The sequence below is a fragment of the Sylvia atricapilla genome, chromosome 12 (assembly GCF_009819655.1).
Source record: "Sylvia atricapilla isolate bSylAtr1 chromosome 12, bSylAtr1.pri, whole genome shotgun sequence".
Lineage (NCBI taxonomy): Eukaryota > Metazoa > Chordata > Aves > Passeriformes > Sylviidae > Sylvia > Sylvia atricapilla.
Window position 1 is genome coordinate 8,543,380 of NC_089151.1, and position 16,589 is coordinate 8,559,968.

At 41.2% G+C, this 16,589-nt stretch overlaps 1 protein-coding gene across 2 annotated transcripts in view; it reads right to left on the reverse strand.

Moving 5' to 3' along the window:
- The window catches only part of NUP93 (nucleoporin 93), a 78,029-nt gene that overhangs the window by 17,980 nt on the left and 43,460 nt on the right, over positions 1 to 16,589 (reverse strand). For both annotated transcript variants that reach the window (XM_066327790.1, XM_066327791.1), the window contains exons 4-8: positions 12,902 to 12,964; positions 11,074 to 11,202; positions 4,548 to 4,622; positions 2,340 to 2,429; positions 853 to 992 (exon numbers count right to left, since the gene is read on the reverse strand). In XM_066327790.1, the coding sequence (XP_066183887.1) occupies positions 853 to 992; positions 2,340 to 2,429; positions 4,548 to 4,622; positions 11,074 to 11,202; positions 12,902 to 12,964 (497 nt within the window). The remainder of the gene's footprint in view (positions 1 to 852; positions 993 to 2,339; positions 2,430 to 4,547; positions 4,623 to 11,073; positions 11,203 to 12,901; positions 12,965 to 16,589) is intronic.

Consider the following 16,589-nt stretch of genomic DNA (forward strand, 5'->3'; position numbering starts at 1 on the left):
GTCAGGGCCAGGAAGAGGCTCTGCCAGGAGGTGAGAGAATCTCTTCCTACAGTGCTGTGTCAGAGCACAGCGCTTTCCATGCTCTGATGCAACCTATGTCCCTAACAAATGCCCACATACCACCCTGCAGTTATTGCTTGTGTGGGCTGGAAGAGCCTGTTTGCATCACATTGCAGCTACTAGAAAAGAGACACTGCAATATCCATCCACATGTGCAGTGAATGGGCATTTGGCTTTGGGCAAAGCTTTACAGCCTGCAGCTCTCTGAGAACTCTATTGGCCAAGGAGCTTAGGCCCCCATGGTACTCGCTAATACACACGGGAAACCACTTTCTACTGTCTGTAAATCACTGCTACATGTATTAACTTCAGCTTCTTCACATTTTCAAAAATCTTTTCAGTGTAGAAATGAAACGATCAGAACTTGACTCACTGCACCAGGTTTGTCCCCATGCTGTTCTCACGGGCTGCTGACAGCAATCAGAAGGGGAGCATATAAAACAGAGGACATTCTTTTGCAGAAGATAAATAGATCATTTTACTCAAGTGAAAAACCCTCACATATCACCATACATATATAGAATATTTATAAGCAACACAGAAGAAAGAAGAAAAGTCTTCGCATCTTTTAAACAACCTCCCCACGGATTCAAGGCCTTTTAAACTAGAACACTGTTAAATTAGAACAGTTTTTTATTTAAGTGGCTGCTCTAAGCCCTGCACAATAAAAAAGACAGGCAAGAGACACGTCTGTGGCAGCACAAGGTAGCTGACTCTTTAAGTGCACTACAAAGTCATTCTGGCTTATTATTAGGGAAGTGTAGCAATCTGTACTCAGAGCACCCATCTGACCTTTCCTCCAGGTAGTGCAGAGCGTGCCTCACGAACTCCATGCGCACCTCCATGTTGGTCCGGACCTTCAGGGCATCGCTGGCAGGAACCAGGGTGACGTCGGTCATTTGTTTCACCATGGCCCACATCTCGGAGATGTTCTGTAAAAAAGTTTTTCCGTGCCTCAGCGATTAGTACAGAGATGAACAAGCAACACTGTTTTGAGCTACATTGTGTTTTGATGCTCAAGAAAAGCATAAGAACACAAGAGTAATTCGTGTCAGTTTAGATTTGTAATGGAGATACTGGATACAGCCATGAAGGTGCTTCTGCCCCATGGAATTCAAATATCACAGGCTTTTTTGCACAGTTTTTATTTAAGAAAATGGCTATGAAAGTTGTACCTGCAATTGTTCCCAGAAATTGACAACTATTTCCAAAACTAGGCTGGGTACTTGGTACTCAGTCTCTTGCTCATTTTTAGTTCACACTTCCCACTCAATATATACCACAGCATCATCAGCTTTCCATGTAAGCAATGGCTTTGGAGGCTGTTGGAAAGCTGTGCGATCAGCTGTGATAAGAAGTATCAAAAGGACACTGATCACTTGGACAAAAGCTCTGTTATAAATAAAGGTTGAAAACTATCCAGATCTGCTTATTCACAAGGACAAGATCATATCAGTGTTTACAGGACTAGGGTGTCCCTGCTGAAATGGCGAAATAACGAGAACTAACAGCACTGTTCACTTGGGCAAGGGCAGCTCTTTGATCTCAGTGCTTCAAAGCCATCCAAGAACACTGAAACTCCCTGTGCTGGCCTTTGCAAAACAAACAGAGCTGTTCAGAGTGAAGATGCACATCTGTAATTCAGATCCAATGGAAGGGTTTGCCCTTCAGCTTCTGAGCAGCTTTTTGCTCTCCCCATTTGCAGAGTTTTTTCATAGCTTGACCCTGCTGCAGTATTCTCCTCCAGGCATTTCTCCAAGGTTTGTGCATTTGTTTTCTTTTTTGGGATGGATCAAGGCAACACAATTAAAGGAAGAGGAAAAAAAAGAAAGTAGGCAAATCATTGATTTAAAGGCAATCCTAAGGGTTTTATGCTTTGCTACGAGAGCCTGTTTCAGCTCTAGCAGAGTCTGACTGAAGACCCTTTACCCTCAACTATATACCTTCAAAGGATATTAAGAGACCACATTTTGTAAATCAAAGACAGCAGAATCTATTTAAAATTAAAAGCAATTTTTCCCTCAACAGCTTATCACTTATGATGGGACACCAGGTTCGTTTCTTCCTCGCTCTGTTAAGAAATTTTCACCATGACCAACTTCACTGCAGGTGAGCCCTGCTGAACTGGAGAAAATTCTGGTATTGCCCCTGTGTTTTCTGTGGAGCCATGCAATTTTTTTTGGCAATATCAGTATTTTTCCCCCTGATGTCAGCAGGTTGTTAATCACAGCCTGAAAACAGCTTAAATACATTTCCTTATGTTAACTTACTGGCAGTACCTTATCATCCAGGCCTGCAGTAGCAGCACAAAGGTCCACCAGGTTAGGCTGCAGATGTCCATTCACTATCTTCTCATTATAAATATAAATCTAAAACATAATTAAAGTAAGCACATTTAACAATATAAATTCTGCTCTGCTCCACCCCCAGCCACAGCAGCAAAATCTAAATCAGGCTTCAAAAACTGTTCCCAGCAAGTCCCTCTGCTTCTCTCCCACATAAGCCACTTCCAACCCAATGGTGGAGGAATGAGCACCAGCATCACCCAAGCTTGCACAGCACCTCAAAGCCCCAGGCCCGCCCGAAGGCCAGCAGCAGCCCAGCTGTTTGGGGGTTCTGCATGGCAGAGCACTGTGCTGAATGTCCTGTTAGACTAATTGCAGCTAATTGTTGGAGGACAAAGATTCAGAAGTGACCTGACAAATGGATGGCTGTGATATTCCCCTGCATGGCAGCCTCCTACCTGCTGATGTGAAAGAAACAGGATTTTGCTGGTTTGTGGCAGCATTCAGGGAAATCTGACACAGGGAAATGAACAGAAATCTGACCCTTTAGAGCCTGCTCTTAAACGTGTACACACACCTCCCTGTTTTAACTCTTGATTTTAACTGAGATCTGTCTACTGTTCTTTATTCTACTCTCAGTCCAAAGACCTTCCAGTATGTCCAAAAATAATTCTCAATACTAGAAAGGCAATGCCATTGTATTTTAACTCCATTTGGCGTGCAGCAGTACTACAACATGCCCAGGGTGCAGACAAGATGTAGAGCTCAGGACTGCAAACAGAATGAAGCCTTAGTGAAATCTTGTCTGTGGATGTCACTGTGTTCCTGTGAGACAGTCTGAACTACTCACAAAGAACAATTAATCACTTCAGTGTAATTACAACACATCTCACGGCTGCGCATAAATGGAAGCAGCATGGATCTCCAGGTCTCCTGCCTGACCTCCAGGTCTTCCAATTCCTCACTGAAGCCACAGGAGCCGCACACAGAATGCTGACACTGGGTTATTCTTGAACTGCAGCAGGCTGACATAAGCATGGCTCAGCCAGGCCAGCTTCTCTGGAGCCCTTGTTGGGAGCACGCAGTGACTGCACCGAGTGTTTTGGTAGCAGAAGCCTGGTCACAACACCACATTTCCAGGGCACATTGCAGCAGTCTGGGCACAGCCCGTGACCCTGACAAGGGCCCACCACCCACAATGACTCCACAGCTAACCCAGAGCCAGGACTGTTAGAGACTGGGCCTCCCATAGCCAAAAACCAGCATGGAGTAACACTGATGGCTTCAGAGCACAGACAATTATGCTTTAAAGAACACCTTTACTGTGGGTGTATTACAGTAGATATGAACTAAATTAACAAACTATTAACAGCCACTAAATCAAATGTATGCTTTATCAGCACAACCATGAACCTTTTGCTATTAAGTTTCTTCCCAGTTACCATAACTGAATGCAGATGCAGGAAAACAGATGCACAAGCTGCTCCCTGCCTCAGCACAGACTGAGCCAAAGAACACAATAACAGTAATTGTGTGCAATGTCGTTTCACATATTCCATTTTGAAAAATCAAGTCCTTTTCTTTCATTTTGTTCTCAACAGTGCTAGTAAACAGATAATCTCAAATAACAACAGTAACAAATTGGTTATGTAAAGGTTTATCAGTTTTCCCTGAAAATTTCCAGAGGGAGTCTAATGCTACCAGGCATATTAATTCATAGCTGATGTACTAAAGCTTCTCAGAAGCAATGTCATTAAAATAGGATGCAAGTCAACAAACATCAGGATTAACACTTCAGCATATTTTTTCCTACACACATACACGAGAAAAATCATCTTCCACATATGAAAATAAAGGGAATATAAAGCCTTCATTTGTAAACAAGTATGCATTGACACAAATCCTAAAAAAAAAAAAAACTTTTGAAAACCTAATTTCAGTTTACTTTACAAGCACAAATGCTTTCTACACTCAATATATGATGCTCAGGATCTCTTTTGGACAAAAAATATCCTACACCAAACAGGTGAGTATGCTTCTAAAAACATCAAGATTTATGTGTTTATCAATAGCATTTTATCTCTAGGCAGATATTTTCATGTTTTACCTACCATATCATCTTTTACACTAAGCTCCAGTCTATTTTCCCTATCTCTGTCCATGTAGAACAGTGTTTAATTAAGTTTCACCACTTCCACTCACCTGACGAGCATATGCCATCTCCACACTGTCCAAAGAGCTGCGACCTGGAGGACCCACCTCACCAACATAGCTGGGCTGTTTAATGAGAAGCATATAGGAAGGTATTAAGTATAGAATTACCCACAATATATTTTATCAGTGCATCTTCTCCTGAAGAACCACAGCAACTGTGTTCCTGACAGAACTAAGTACAGGGTTTTGAACCATTTACAGAGAAAAATGCGGTCTCACTGTGATACCCCATTATCTTCCCAGTATAGCTGAAACCATCTAAAGTGACAGAAATCCTCCTTATTCAGTCCACAAACCAACCATTAGCTTTCTAGAATTAGGACATCAGTGTCTCTTGGTAGCACCTTATAATTTTAATTCTTTGCTTTTGTTTCTTGAAAGGTTGCTTCTTGTCAGTGTCTCGCTGTGAGGCATCTAGTCTGAACCTCCATCACAGCACAGACATAGCATTTAATGGACAACCTCAAACAGATCCAGTCTGGCAAATCTGATACCCCAGTTTTGTCCCAGTACCATGATATAGACATAAAATTGGACTGCAGGATTCAATCGTATGCTGTAAACTGCCCCACTGCTGGTCTGATGCAAGAGAAGTATGCTGGCAATATCCTGACCTGAAAAAAATAGTATTTTTACCCACAGAGACTATGCCAAGATTGAGATATTTTGAGTGTAGAGCAGGGAGAGACAGCCAATGGAAGGAATCATGGCATAAAAAAATCATACTTTTGTAAAACTTGTAACACAATGCCATAATAGTATAATGCTGCATAAAGCAATTTTAAGTATTCAGTACAAGGCACAGGTATGTTCTCAGTACAGGCACCACTGTACATAGATGTTCAACACTCTGGAGGAAAGAATACTCCCAACAATGCTCTCTGCTGTTTTCCTGTTTTCTAAAAGAATGTAATTCTTCATTTCAGCATCAGCATTGTAGGTCTTGAGTTTGAAAAATAAAGTACAATCATTTTAAAGACAGATCCCTTTGAGGTAAACAGTCCTTTAATATCAGCTGCTTCAGAAGCCATGCTGTTCTGAAGATCAAAGCAAGACAAGCACAGTACAGAAGCATAATGTTTATTATGAAGCCAACTGACATAGTTGGGGCAAGCAAAAAAGAACAGACAAACTTTCAGCAAAGCAAGGTTTTCAGGCTTGTTACCGTATAACTCAAGGCCATGGATATTAATCTAAACTGGAATCAGTAATTTTTTCCAAGAAAGGGCAGGTACAAATGCAGAGTTTAAAAATTAAGCTTTTTACCATCAAAGGCAGTTACAACTGGCTGCACATCCTCATTAGCTGTTACAGTGCACCTAAGCAATACTGTAAAACAGCTTTACTGCTTCTTACACCAGTCACCCGGAATGTCAGCACTTTACAGTGCAGACAGGATCACCTCCAAGGATTGCTTAAGGACGTGCTCTAGTATTGCCTGGAAGAGCTCACTTAAATGTGACCAACTTGCTGCCTGTACAAACAATATAAAGCCCAAATGCAATAGGAAAAGCACTGTTTTCACTTCCAGTTTTATCAGCTTTAGAGTTCAGCTTTGCTGACACCTGTCAGATTGCAGCATGGCAGGAGCAACGTTCCTGCCATGACCTGGCTTATGCGGATTTCAGGAAGAGATCCAGAAATGGATAGCATTTCTCCAGATGGTGCCATCATTCAGTTTTTTGTTTCAAATGAGGATGAAATACTGGCAGTCTTCAAAAGAATCTCACTGGTTTTGGGAACTGTATCCCAACTTCAAAATGCAATAATACAAACATATGAACTCCCAGACATGTTACTGATCAGTTTTGCACTGAGCATTCTCTCAGTCATTCCCAAATTAATTTTATTTTGGTATCAGCTTAACCTGGAACATCTACTGTGTAAGACCTCTCTTACAGTCATTAGCATGTGTCCTTACAAAGACAACTACTACTCACTTCCCAGTTCAGGAGTTTTGATCAATAAAGTGTTCACAAGTTAAAATTTAGGAAAAAAAAAAAGTTACACAATTGCAATGGCCAAGAAACTGTTAGCATTGGCTAGGAATTTATACATGAAGATAAGGGCACTGACCCCTATCAAGAAACTATAACAGCTTTGTGATATCTGTAGTTACAGCTTTCTGCACTGCATACAACAGTTGATTACATAATAAAAAATACTGAGCAGTCTTTGTCCCTAATATAATTAAATATAAATGAACGAAGGTACCAAGGATGAACCTGGACACTCCTTGAAAATGGCTGAAATTAGTCTATTACTGCATTAATTTCTCACTAATAATGCAACTTAAATAATGTTTAACCTGATTACAAATTCAGGCAGGTGCATTTAGACCTTAGGCTATATAAAAACACCTTACAAAAAACCTAAAAGCAATTTCACTTTTTCTTTCTGCAACTGAACTTACACTAAAAATATTCTTCACAGTCCCTCTTAGTGGGTACGGATATTCAGAAGCATCTGCATTTTTCTTTCAGTGCCAAATCATCTGACACAAATTCCTTTAAACCTACCTAAAACCCGACAAATTCTTTGTTCTTTAGAACAAAGAAGCTGTTAAAGCAGGTTTCCTGGGAAACAGACGTGATGGCAGAAATAGCGCTTTGCAGCCTTTCCCTGTGCCAAGCCAGATAAAATGCAGAGTTATTTAAAGTAATGCTAAATTATGGACGTTGTCATTAATTACCGATGAGGTTTCATCTCCTAAAGCAAGTGAAGACTAGTACATAGTGACTTAGTGTCACTTTTCAGCCTGTGCCCAAGCACCTGACATACAGGGGTTGGGGGTTTGTTTTGTGAATCTGTTCCTTTTTCTGCTTTGCAGCACCAAAGAACACCCACGTGGCTGCCACTCCAGAGAGTGGTGTGTGACTACCAGGTTCAAACCAATTCAGGTAAGAATCTGAATTCAAAAGTGCATGTCTGAAACGAAGAAATATCTGCTCTGGGGTTGAGTTTTCCTTTCTCCAATTTTATTTTAACTGCTATGCTTTAAGAGACACTTCTTAACTATCTGCCACAGCTGAGAACTGCCACAGTGGAATTAAATTCTTTAAATTTTACTGACTTGGCACTTCAGGAAAAAAAATAAATCAGACATCTAGAATTTGTCCTAATTTTCTTATACTTTTCTTTTCTATGGAAAAGGAGCCACAGAAGCAAGCTTATTTCCTTTTTCTCCCATCTCATGCGTGCATTCTCTGGCTTTACCATTGAATTATTAAACTACAAGAAAGCACTAGCTCACTGAACTATCTCATGGCTGCGCTAAAAGGAAAGTTCAAAAGGAAAACTAAAGCAGTGAGTCAGCATGGGGAAGGCCACTTCCAGTGCTCCCCCGGAACTGCAGAAATGGATTGCTAAGGCAGTCCTTCCCAAGAAGAGACAGCCCCTACAAACTAACAGGGGCGAGAATATCCTTTGCTGCCAAGTCAGAACTTACCAAGTTTCAAGCAAGAAAAAGATAATGAAAGGTGTGGTCAAAACAGCAGCTAGGAGAATATGGGAAGAATTGTGTTTCAGGTCAGATTCTGAAGTTTAACTGGAGCAGCAAAGAAAAAGCAGAAAAGTGGGGAATGCACAAAGGACTGCAGAAGTGTAAGTGCACACACACAAATCTTGCTGCATCTCTAGTCTGATATCGCTTAAACGGCTTGTGCTGATTTTCTCAACCACTTTTGCTTTTCCCTGCCCTGAATTTTGGTCTTTCCAAAATATTCTTCAGAACAGTAATATTTATTCTGAATATTATCCATTTCTCAAAGCCGTAGCTTAGCTGCACTGCCATCACATTTTTATCTTTTAAATTCACTTAGCCAAATGATGCTGCTTTTCAAAGGAGTCCTCCTTCATTTGCACTCAGCCAAGCATTCAGCCTCACTTACACACCAAACCCCGTGCATGTGAAGATGCATTATTCATCACCCTCATATGCATATGCACATTCCTCAGCAGAAGTCTGGGCAGACATTTTGTCAGCACTCCAAATGGCTTGGCCAGTAGACGCAGTGAATATCTAGGCAGGAGACCAAGCTGGAGAAACACCATCAAAATACACTGTGGTGGAGTGGAAAGCATCTCGCAGTGCTTGGGATTTAAGGGGTATAAAGACATGATACAGAAGGGCAGAACAGAAACCAAGAGATGCCTGTGTCTCTGTATCACTGCAGGAGTGTGCTGGTTGACAGCAGGAGTGGAAGAGCTTACGGCAAGGGCGGAAGAAAGAAAAGCCTGGAATAAGGAAAAACTTGGAAAAGGACAAAGGAAATGCCTTGGCACCTCATGGCACAAACATCTTCAGACCACAGGTTTTGTAGACAAAACTCAGCCTTTCACCCTTTTCCAGCCCCACAAGAAGCACCTTTTTATCAGCTCTGGTTTTCCCTGACAAGAAAGTGGCCAGGCTGGAAGACAAGAGGGAAAAGAAAACCTTAATAGCAAGTCCTGCACTAGGTTCTTTTGAATCATGAGCTGTGCTTGTTAATTGGTCTTATTTCCATGAATAATGTGTTGGTATTTCACTCTGCCCAAATTAGCTTGCCCAAAGCTTGAGAATTGGCTCGCAGGCAGACCAGCCCCCTGCTGTGTTTGGATCTGTGCCTTTTCAGCTGATTCTCCATCTCCAGAGGATATCAATTAAACCTCTACTATATTCTACAGGCTGTGTCTGTTTGTGTCACATACACACAAAAAACTTATTTGACTGGAACAAGGCTTTAGAAGAACAACCTGCTGTGGGGAGGTTAGATAACAGGCTTTTAACACAGTAGATGCACTTCAAACCTCTCAGACCTTTGACTTCTTGAGGCTAAGACTAGAATATATCAAGGATTTTAAATGCTCCTGAAATGACATACTGCTACTATAAAAGCTTTGAAACAGAGAGTGGAGTATTACTGAGTGATAGTGTACATTGAATCTTTAAACTCATTCATGAAAAACATTAGGAGCTGAGTTTTCTCCCCTCCCTCACACCAATTTGATGCTTAGCCTCTCAAGTGCCATGGACTGGGGGTAGCATCCATTTGACAATGAAACACCAGAAGAGGGGTTTTACCTGTTCAGAGTGGGTTATTACATTACTTTTGCTGGCAGTTAACATCTACACTTCAAAAGGAAAACCCCATACCAGTAACTAGCACATAAATCAAAGATGTTGGAAGCTATCAGTTTAACTGCCAAGTCTTCAAATTCACATCCCAAAATAATGGGATAGCTGTTCGTAGTTTTAAATTAATTCAGTCTGCATTATTTAGCATTTCTAATATTGGAAACCTGGACAACCTTTGAGAAGTCCCAGTAAAGTATTAGTAAAATATTTTCTGGGGAAGACAGACTCTATAAAAAGATGTATGCTGACTGGGATTAACCTATATTGAAAAGAACAGCAATCAGAAAGGGACATTTCATTAACAATTTTAATTATTTTCAAATCCCTATACAGGTCATACCCCATTAGCACCAAGGACTTTTTTTTTTTTTTTAGCATACTTGCAGGTCATTCCAACGAACAAGAATTCGTTTTCAAGGATGGAGAAGGTGGCTATAAACAATGTGTCTCTTTTTCAGCCTGAAAGCACAGCAACTTCCACCCCCCCCTCCCTATCCCCTCTCCTCTCAAGGTGAGCATTTTCATGGAGCACAGTGCAGCAGCTGTGATGTAACTTTGTGCCCCAGGGATCACAGCTGCTGTCTGATGCTTTCAGCTCAGAGGAGCTGAGCTCCCAACACTCTGCACTAACTCTGCTTTGCTGTACTTGTTTAACGGAAACATTTTCTTTAAGAGAATAAACTGTAAAGGTTTAAATTTCACAGAAGGAATGTTTTAAGATGATAGTCAGTATCTCTTTTGTTAAACAAGGGGTCAGTCTTGCCCAAAGGGTTTGGTCACTGCTGGATTAACCTGAACACTAGAGGTGTGAGCAGCACAGAATTCTAATCTGCTCTGCATGAGACAGCAAGATGAAAAGGAAAGCTTTTTTTTGTGTTTATTCCTTTGGCTTTGCCAAGAAACTTGAGAGACTTCATCAGCCTCCTAACAAAAGCCATAAATCCAGGCTAGCACACAGTGATAAGGGGAAGAGACACCCTAAGACCTATGTGCAAACACAATTGCACCTGAGAAACTCCCTGGTGTCACTTCCCAAAGGCTTCCTGAAGTCCCCAGTGTGTTTTCTGTCCCCTGGGTATATGACCTAGTATGTGTTTGTGACTAAGTTTCCAGCCAGCATATATGTTTCTCAAAACACAGCTTCAGCAATAGCATCTCCATTGCCTATACCCATCAGCCAATAAATGGAAACAATCACAAAGGCTTGATATTCTGCTAGACAATGCATTCTGCTAGTCAGAGCCATTCTAGAATTAAATAGAGATTTTATATTTCTCGTTTTCACATAGTTGTAGTTGCAGAATATTTCAGAGGTGGTTTCAGCAGTGCTGGAATGCCAGCTGTGTACAGTGCCATGTGTGACTGTCACATACACACAATTTAGAAAGACAGTGTTACCTCATTTTCCTGTGTGAAATCAAGAGCATCTTCCCCTGATGCAAGCAAAGAATGAAGAATCCTTTGTTTCACCTGTTCCCATTCAACCAGCATTGATTCTCGGTGATACTCCTCAGCCATGGCAAAAGTCTGTCGGTGAAGAAGAACAAGAGCTAAGGAACATATAGAAACACCCACCAGCCTAACTCTGCTATTAATAGACAAGCCCCAAAATGAAACAGAAAATAGCAACTACATAAATCAACGAGGTCAGCCCTTAAGAGCTAATGGTGCTCTGCGTATTATTTTAACAGGCTTCCTGCTCAGGTACAAGGGGATTCACAAAGTAGGTGCATGTGGAATTAAGACAACTCTCACATACCCCCAGCTGGTAAAAGAGAGAAACTGTGTCTCTTCCACAGCACAGCAGCACAGGAATTTGAGCAGGCTGAAAATCGATAGGGTTCCTTCTTTAACTTAGCAGCACACACACAATGTCCAGGTTCATCACTGATCTGTGTTTGTTGAGACTTAATTCTCTAATGCCCACTAGCTTTTCACCTTCCTGGAAGTGACCAAGGTCTGACTCATTGCATTCTGAACAAAGATGTGTGTTTATTGCCAATAATAATTCTCAGGTCTTTACCAGTGTTTTTTTCTTTTGAACAGGAAGTAGGATAAAATAAAAATCAAAATATTAAGGGAAAATAAACCAGTGTCAAAGAATTAGGAAGTCTCTTTCATCAGGAACATATCTTGGGAAAGCACACAGGAAAATCATATCCCAAGAAGAAACAACCTTTACCTTTAAAATGGCTGATGTGCTACATTGTCTTCAGATCCAATTGGGGAACATAAGGGAGGAAACAGCTTTTCCCTTAGTATGGAAAATAGTGCTAGGATAGAGAAGATGCTTCACTACCTTTTCTGTTATTGTTGGGGTGAGACTAACAGCCTCAGGTGTACCAGCACAGGAATTAAGAGAATCTCCACTAATTCTAAATAGAGAATAAGCTATATTGTGTCATCTTCTTTTTTCCTGTTCACACAGGTCCGTGCTGCAATGTACATAACTAAATGTCTTGGTTGGCTGAGTTTTTCATTTCATTGCAGTTCACTGTTAGGATCTTGTCAATTAATGAGCAAAACATTTCTCAGAAGGAATGAATTTATAAGAGAAACTGACAGTTTGGCAAATATTTAATTACAGTGCATGCATGCAGCTAGAGCTTAACATTTGTGTTTATTTGTTGCATTATAAAATTCACTTTATACTTTAATCAGGATATAGGTCTTACCTGTACCTTCACTCTAATAATTTCAACAGAATTTTAAATATGCTTCAACAGTTACAACATAATTTCATGTAATTGAAATAATTTAACAATGCTTATGTACTATTTCTTATCATTTGAAAGAAACACAGATTCAGTTCTAAACCTGATGCCCCCATTATACATGGAGGGAAACAATCATAACATGAGCATTAGGAAGTATGGAATGACATTTCCAAGGAGTTTCAAGACAAACAACAGGAAGTGTTTTTCCATGCTGCATAATTCAATTGCAAAAATCACTGTCCCAGAACTTGACAGATACCAAAAGCACAAATAGATTCAGAAACAGGATTAGATGAATTTCTTATCAGAAAACAAGTTGCTGCTCAGATAATCTTCAAAACAACTATTTATTCAGAGGTGAAGATACAGGAGATGAAGACAGGAAGGCTAACTCTGTCTTTTTCTTAGAGACTAAGTACTGATCCCTTTCAAGGGAAGAAAACTGGACTCTGCAAACTTGTCCTGATTTTGTTTTTAGACAAAAACCATGGTGCTTTCTTCCAACTTACCCTCCTCCTAGACTCTTCAATGGCAGATAGCAATGCATTATCTTTTTCATTCTTCAAGAATCCCTGCAAAAAAGAAGAAAAAGAGCTTCAGCCAAAAAAAACCAGCCTTGCACTAACATCAGATACATATTGTAGTACTCAGCTCTTTCAGCTCTGAGAGGTGCTCAGAGCTCTCTCTGCAGTTCAGTCCCAAAAAGTTTAAAGATCACTTTACTTCACTGAAGGTACAGTAAGATGACCATCCAGAGCAACATGAAAATGAAAATGCATTAATCCCTTCTTTTAATATGCATTAAATCCTAGTGAAATGTCCTGCTTCTATTCTCTTTTATCTCTGTGTCCCAGCATCTGCTTCCTCTTGCTCTCCATTTGAGGGAGCTAGGATGAAAGCTGGTAGGAGCGATAAGCCAAGATAAGATGGTTGGACTTGAGTATCCTGAAAAAAATAAAACAGGCTTTGACTTGGCAGCTTCAGGCAGAAGAAGAGCTCTTGGAGGACCGATACAACTGTGAAAAAGAGCCTTAAAAATAGTTAGTTGAGGAAGGATAGAAATAACTAAGCAGTTGGAAGGCATACAGAAAAAGTTTACCACACAGCTTCTCTCCATGAATACAGCTGGAGTGGATGAAAAGGAAGAAGTGTATTTTTAATTCACAGTATATGAGTAAATCTCAGAGGTCAGGTGTGTGTGAACAAACTGATTTAGATGAGCTGTTAGCACCTTATCCCAAAGGTTACTTCTTTGACCTATACTAGCAAATAAAAAATAAAGTTTTAACTTAAAAGAAGTAGCTGTGGGGTAAACTGCAGTAACACACACACATACAACAGTCAGAATATGTTTATCACATTTTAACATGGCTATTTTACTTTGAATTTTCACTGTTACATCACCAATTAAATAAACCAAGTTGATTTCTAAGCCTACACTTCATCTTACTCATTATTCAGATCATAAAAAAGAAACAGAAGCTTTTGTATCCCTCTGATATAATCAGCTATAAATTATCAACTCCATTAAGTGCTAATATCATTAAAATCTGTACACTCACTCCAAAGCTCTACAACTAAAAGCTGCTAACAAACCCAGAGAGAGGGAACTCAGTGGACCACACTTTATGCTTTTATGAAGAGAAAACACAGTTGTAGCAGTGTCCAACTGAATTTGTCAGTAATCAGGATGATTTTATGCCTTTTAGTCTCCCCTGCAAAGAATTCCTGTGGTGATACACGGAGATTTGGGCTTTTGGAAAAATATATTTATGGTAGGTCTGGTAGAAACTGCCCTGCAGCAGTAATGCATACAACCACAAGCATCACAGAGTTCTACTTAGCTCTGGGAAATGAGGAGCAGTTCAAATCTCCCCAGTTTGAAGCTATCTGGCAGGACACTGTTGCACAGTTGTACTGCCTGATTCCTGTTCCCCAGCACCAGCATGTGAAATAAAGGGCACTGCACCCTCTCCTTCTGAAATATGTAGAACAACCATTTGAGGTACATGGGACAGGCTGTGACCCCCTCCAGCTGGAAATAAGGTGACCCCTTTCTTTGTACACCAGAGAGAGAACAAGCCACCATCCTCCAAGAGATGTGCAGTGCAGCTCCCCAGAAACAGCCCTTGAATTACACACAGAAGAGAGCGGTCACTGCTACCCAGCCTATTCTTCATTTCACCAGCCGACAGGTCCTGCTTTATTTTTAGACAATGCCCACAGAGAAATCACAGTTACAACCTGAAAAAAAGGAAGCTAAATCCAGATCCTTGCACACGTCTGGGGACCAACCATTACAGCAGCTGTCACTGAGACAAGGGCTGCCGCAGTCACCTAACTGGGCCAAGACCCAGCCTTGGCTCTGTGCAGAAGAAGGATGGAGACGTGCTTTGTAAGGCTTGTCCCTGCCTCCATGGGTAGAAGGACTTTGGGAGGACAATGAATTTTCTGGGTTCTTTTTTTTTTTTTTTACTATCTCCAACCTAAAATGGAGAAAAATTATCTGGAATTAAAACAAGCAATGCTTCTAGACCTTCAAAGTACACACCAATACACAAGCAGAAGAGACAGACCCATTTCTGATGGTAGAGATCTGATACTGCAGAGAACAGTGCGTATTAGTGTTAGCTGTATTCTAACAACACTGCTAATTTTACAGGCAAAACCAGCCCTCTGTCTCCAAGATGCAGACCTTCAGCTATCTGGATGTGATGGAGGGTGTGAGTTTGCAGAGGTCCTGGATGCCTGGCTCCCAGCGCCCTCTGTGAGCACTGGACTCCTGAAAACCCCAAGAGATACAAGCGCTACCTTTCCTGCCCTTGGTCTTCCCCTCTTTCCTTTCAGGGATGTGTGCCCTAGCAGCTACCTGCCTAGAAATATACACAGCAATGATGGCAATCAACAGAGCAATTTAAGATGTGCTTGAACTTCCCTTGATGTCAGTAAATCCAGGCTGAGTATCTTAATGAAACCGCCCAGCTCCCAAAGAGTTCTACTAGGTCTGTTTAAGGGAACACATTACACTGAATGCCAATTAGAGGATGATAATTGTCTTTTTCAATCTCAAAAACTATTTCTTTAGCAAAATACAATCCTCACACATTCCAAATAACATCTGTATTGCCTCATTAAGGAGAAATACATTTTTAAAAGGTTGCCTTACATCTTGTGCTAAACATTATGACTGTAGCATTGACAATTTCTGCTTCAATTAATTACAAGCTAATTGTTAGACCTCAGAAGAGGGAGTTTCAGTAACTGATGCTGGAGGTCCTGTTACTGCTTGTGCGAGCTGCTTCTATTTAGTCAGGCCAAATAACAGAGTTCCTGGGGGTGTCACTCCAGGCTTTGGTGGCCAGAATGAAGAAAGTGAGGTGTGTCCGGCTGGCTGCTGGATTCCCTGATTTATCGCATTGCCACCTAGTGGTGCACTACCACTTTGATCACCAGACATGATTTCATGGACATACATAAATGCACACACAAATGTACCTCTGCTGCATGAAAAAGCAGAGCCCCGGAACAAGGCTAGGCAGAAAGATGGCTGAGATGCACTTTACATGGGAGAATTTTTGTCCTCAGAAATCCCAGGTCACAACTTTAAGGGTTTACGTATCTCTTAAGAAGGCTGAGCTGTGAACAGCGCTGGTTGTGCTCACCAGTTACATCTGCCCTAAAAGCTTTCTGCAGTCCCAGAGGCAGGGTTTGACTTTGCCATGAACGCTGGCAGACTGTAACAAGGAGACGGAGGTGCAGCGTTCAGCACGCACAGGGAGTGCACGACCCACAGAGCAGGAGCCGCCCTCTCGGGGGAGATGCTGCTCATTGTACAACGAGTAACGAGACATTGCTTCATATTCAGCATCCAAAGAGAAAAGCGGGAGGAAAACAGAGATTATTGTTAGGAGACAAAAGGCTATTTTGCAGAGGCAGATGGCAAAGATAGGAACAGCCAACATGAGCATTGCAATAATCTCAGAGGTGAAAACCTCACCTTGCAGCTCTCCCTGCACAAGCTCTGCCAGTGCAGGGATCCCAGTGTAGCCTGGATTTTGCTTGAAAATGAAAATCTTACTTCCCTGAGGCAGGTTTATGCAAAAAGCTCACAGAGCCTTAATGTCACATCACTCTGCCCTGCTTTAGTGAGTGGCTTTTGATTTTCCTCTCTGTTACTGTCTGACTCCCACACATCCT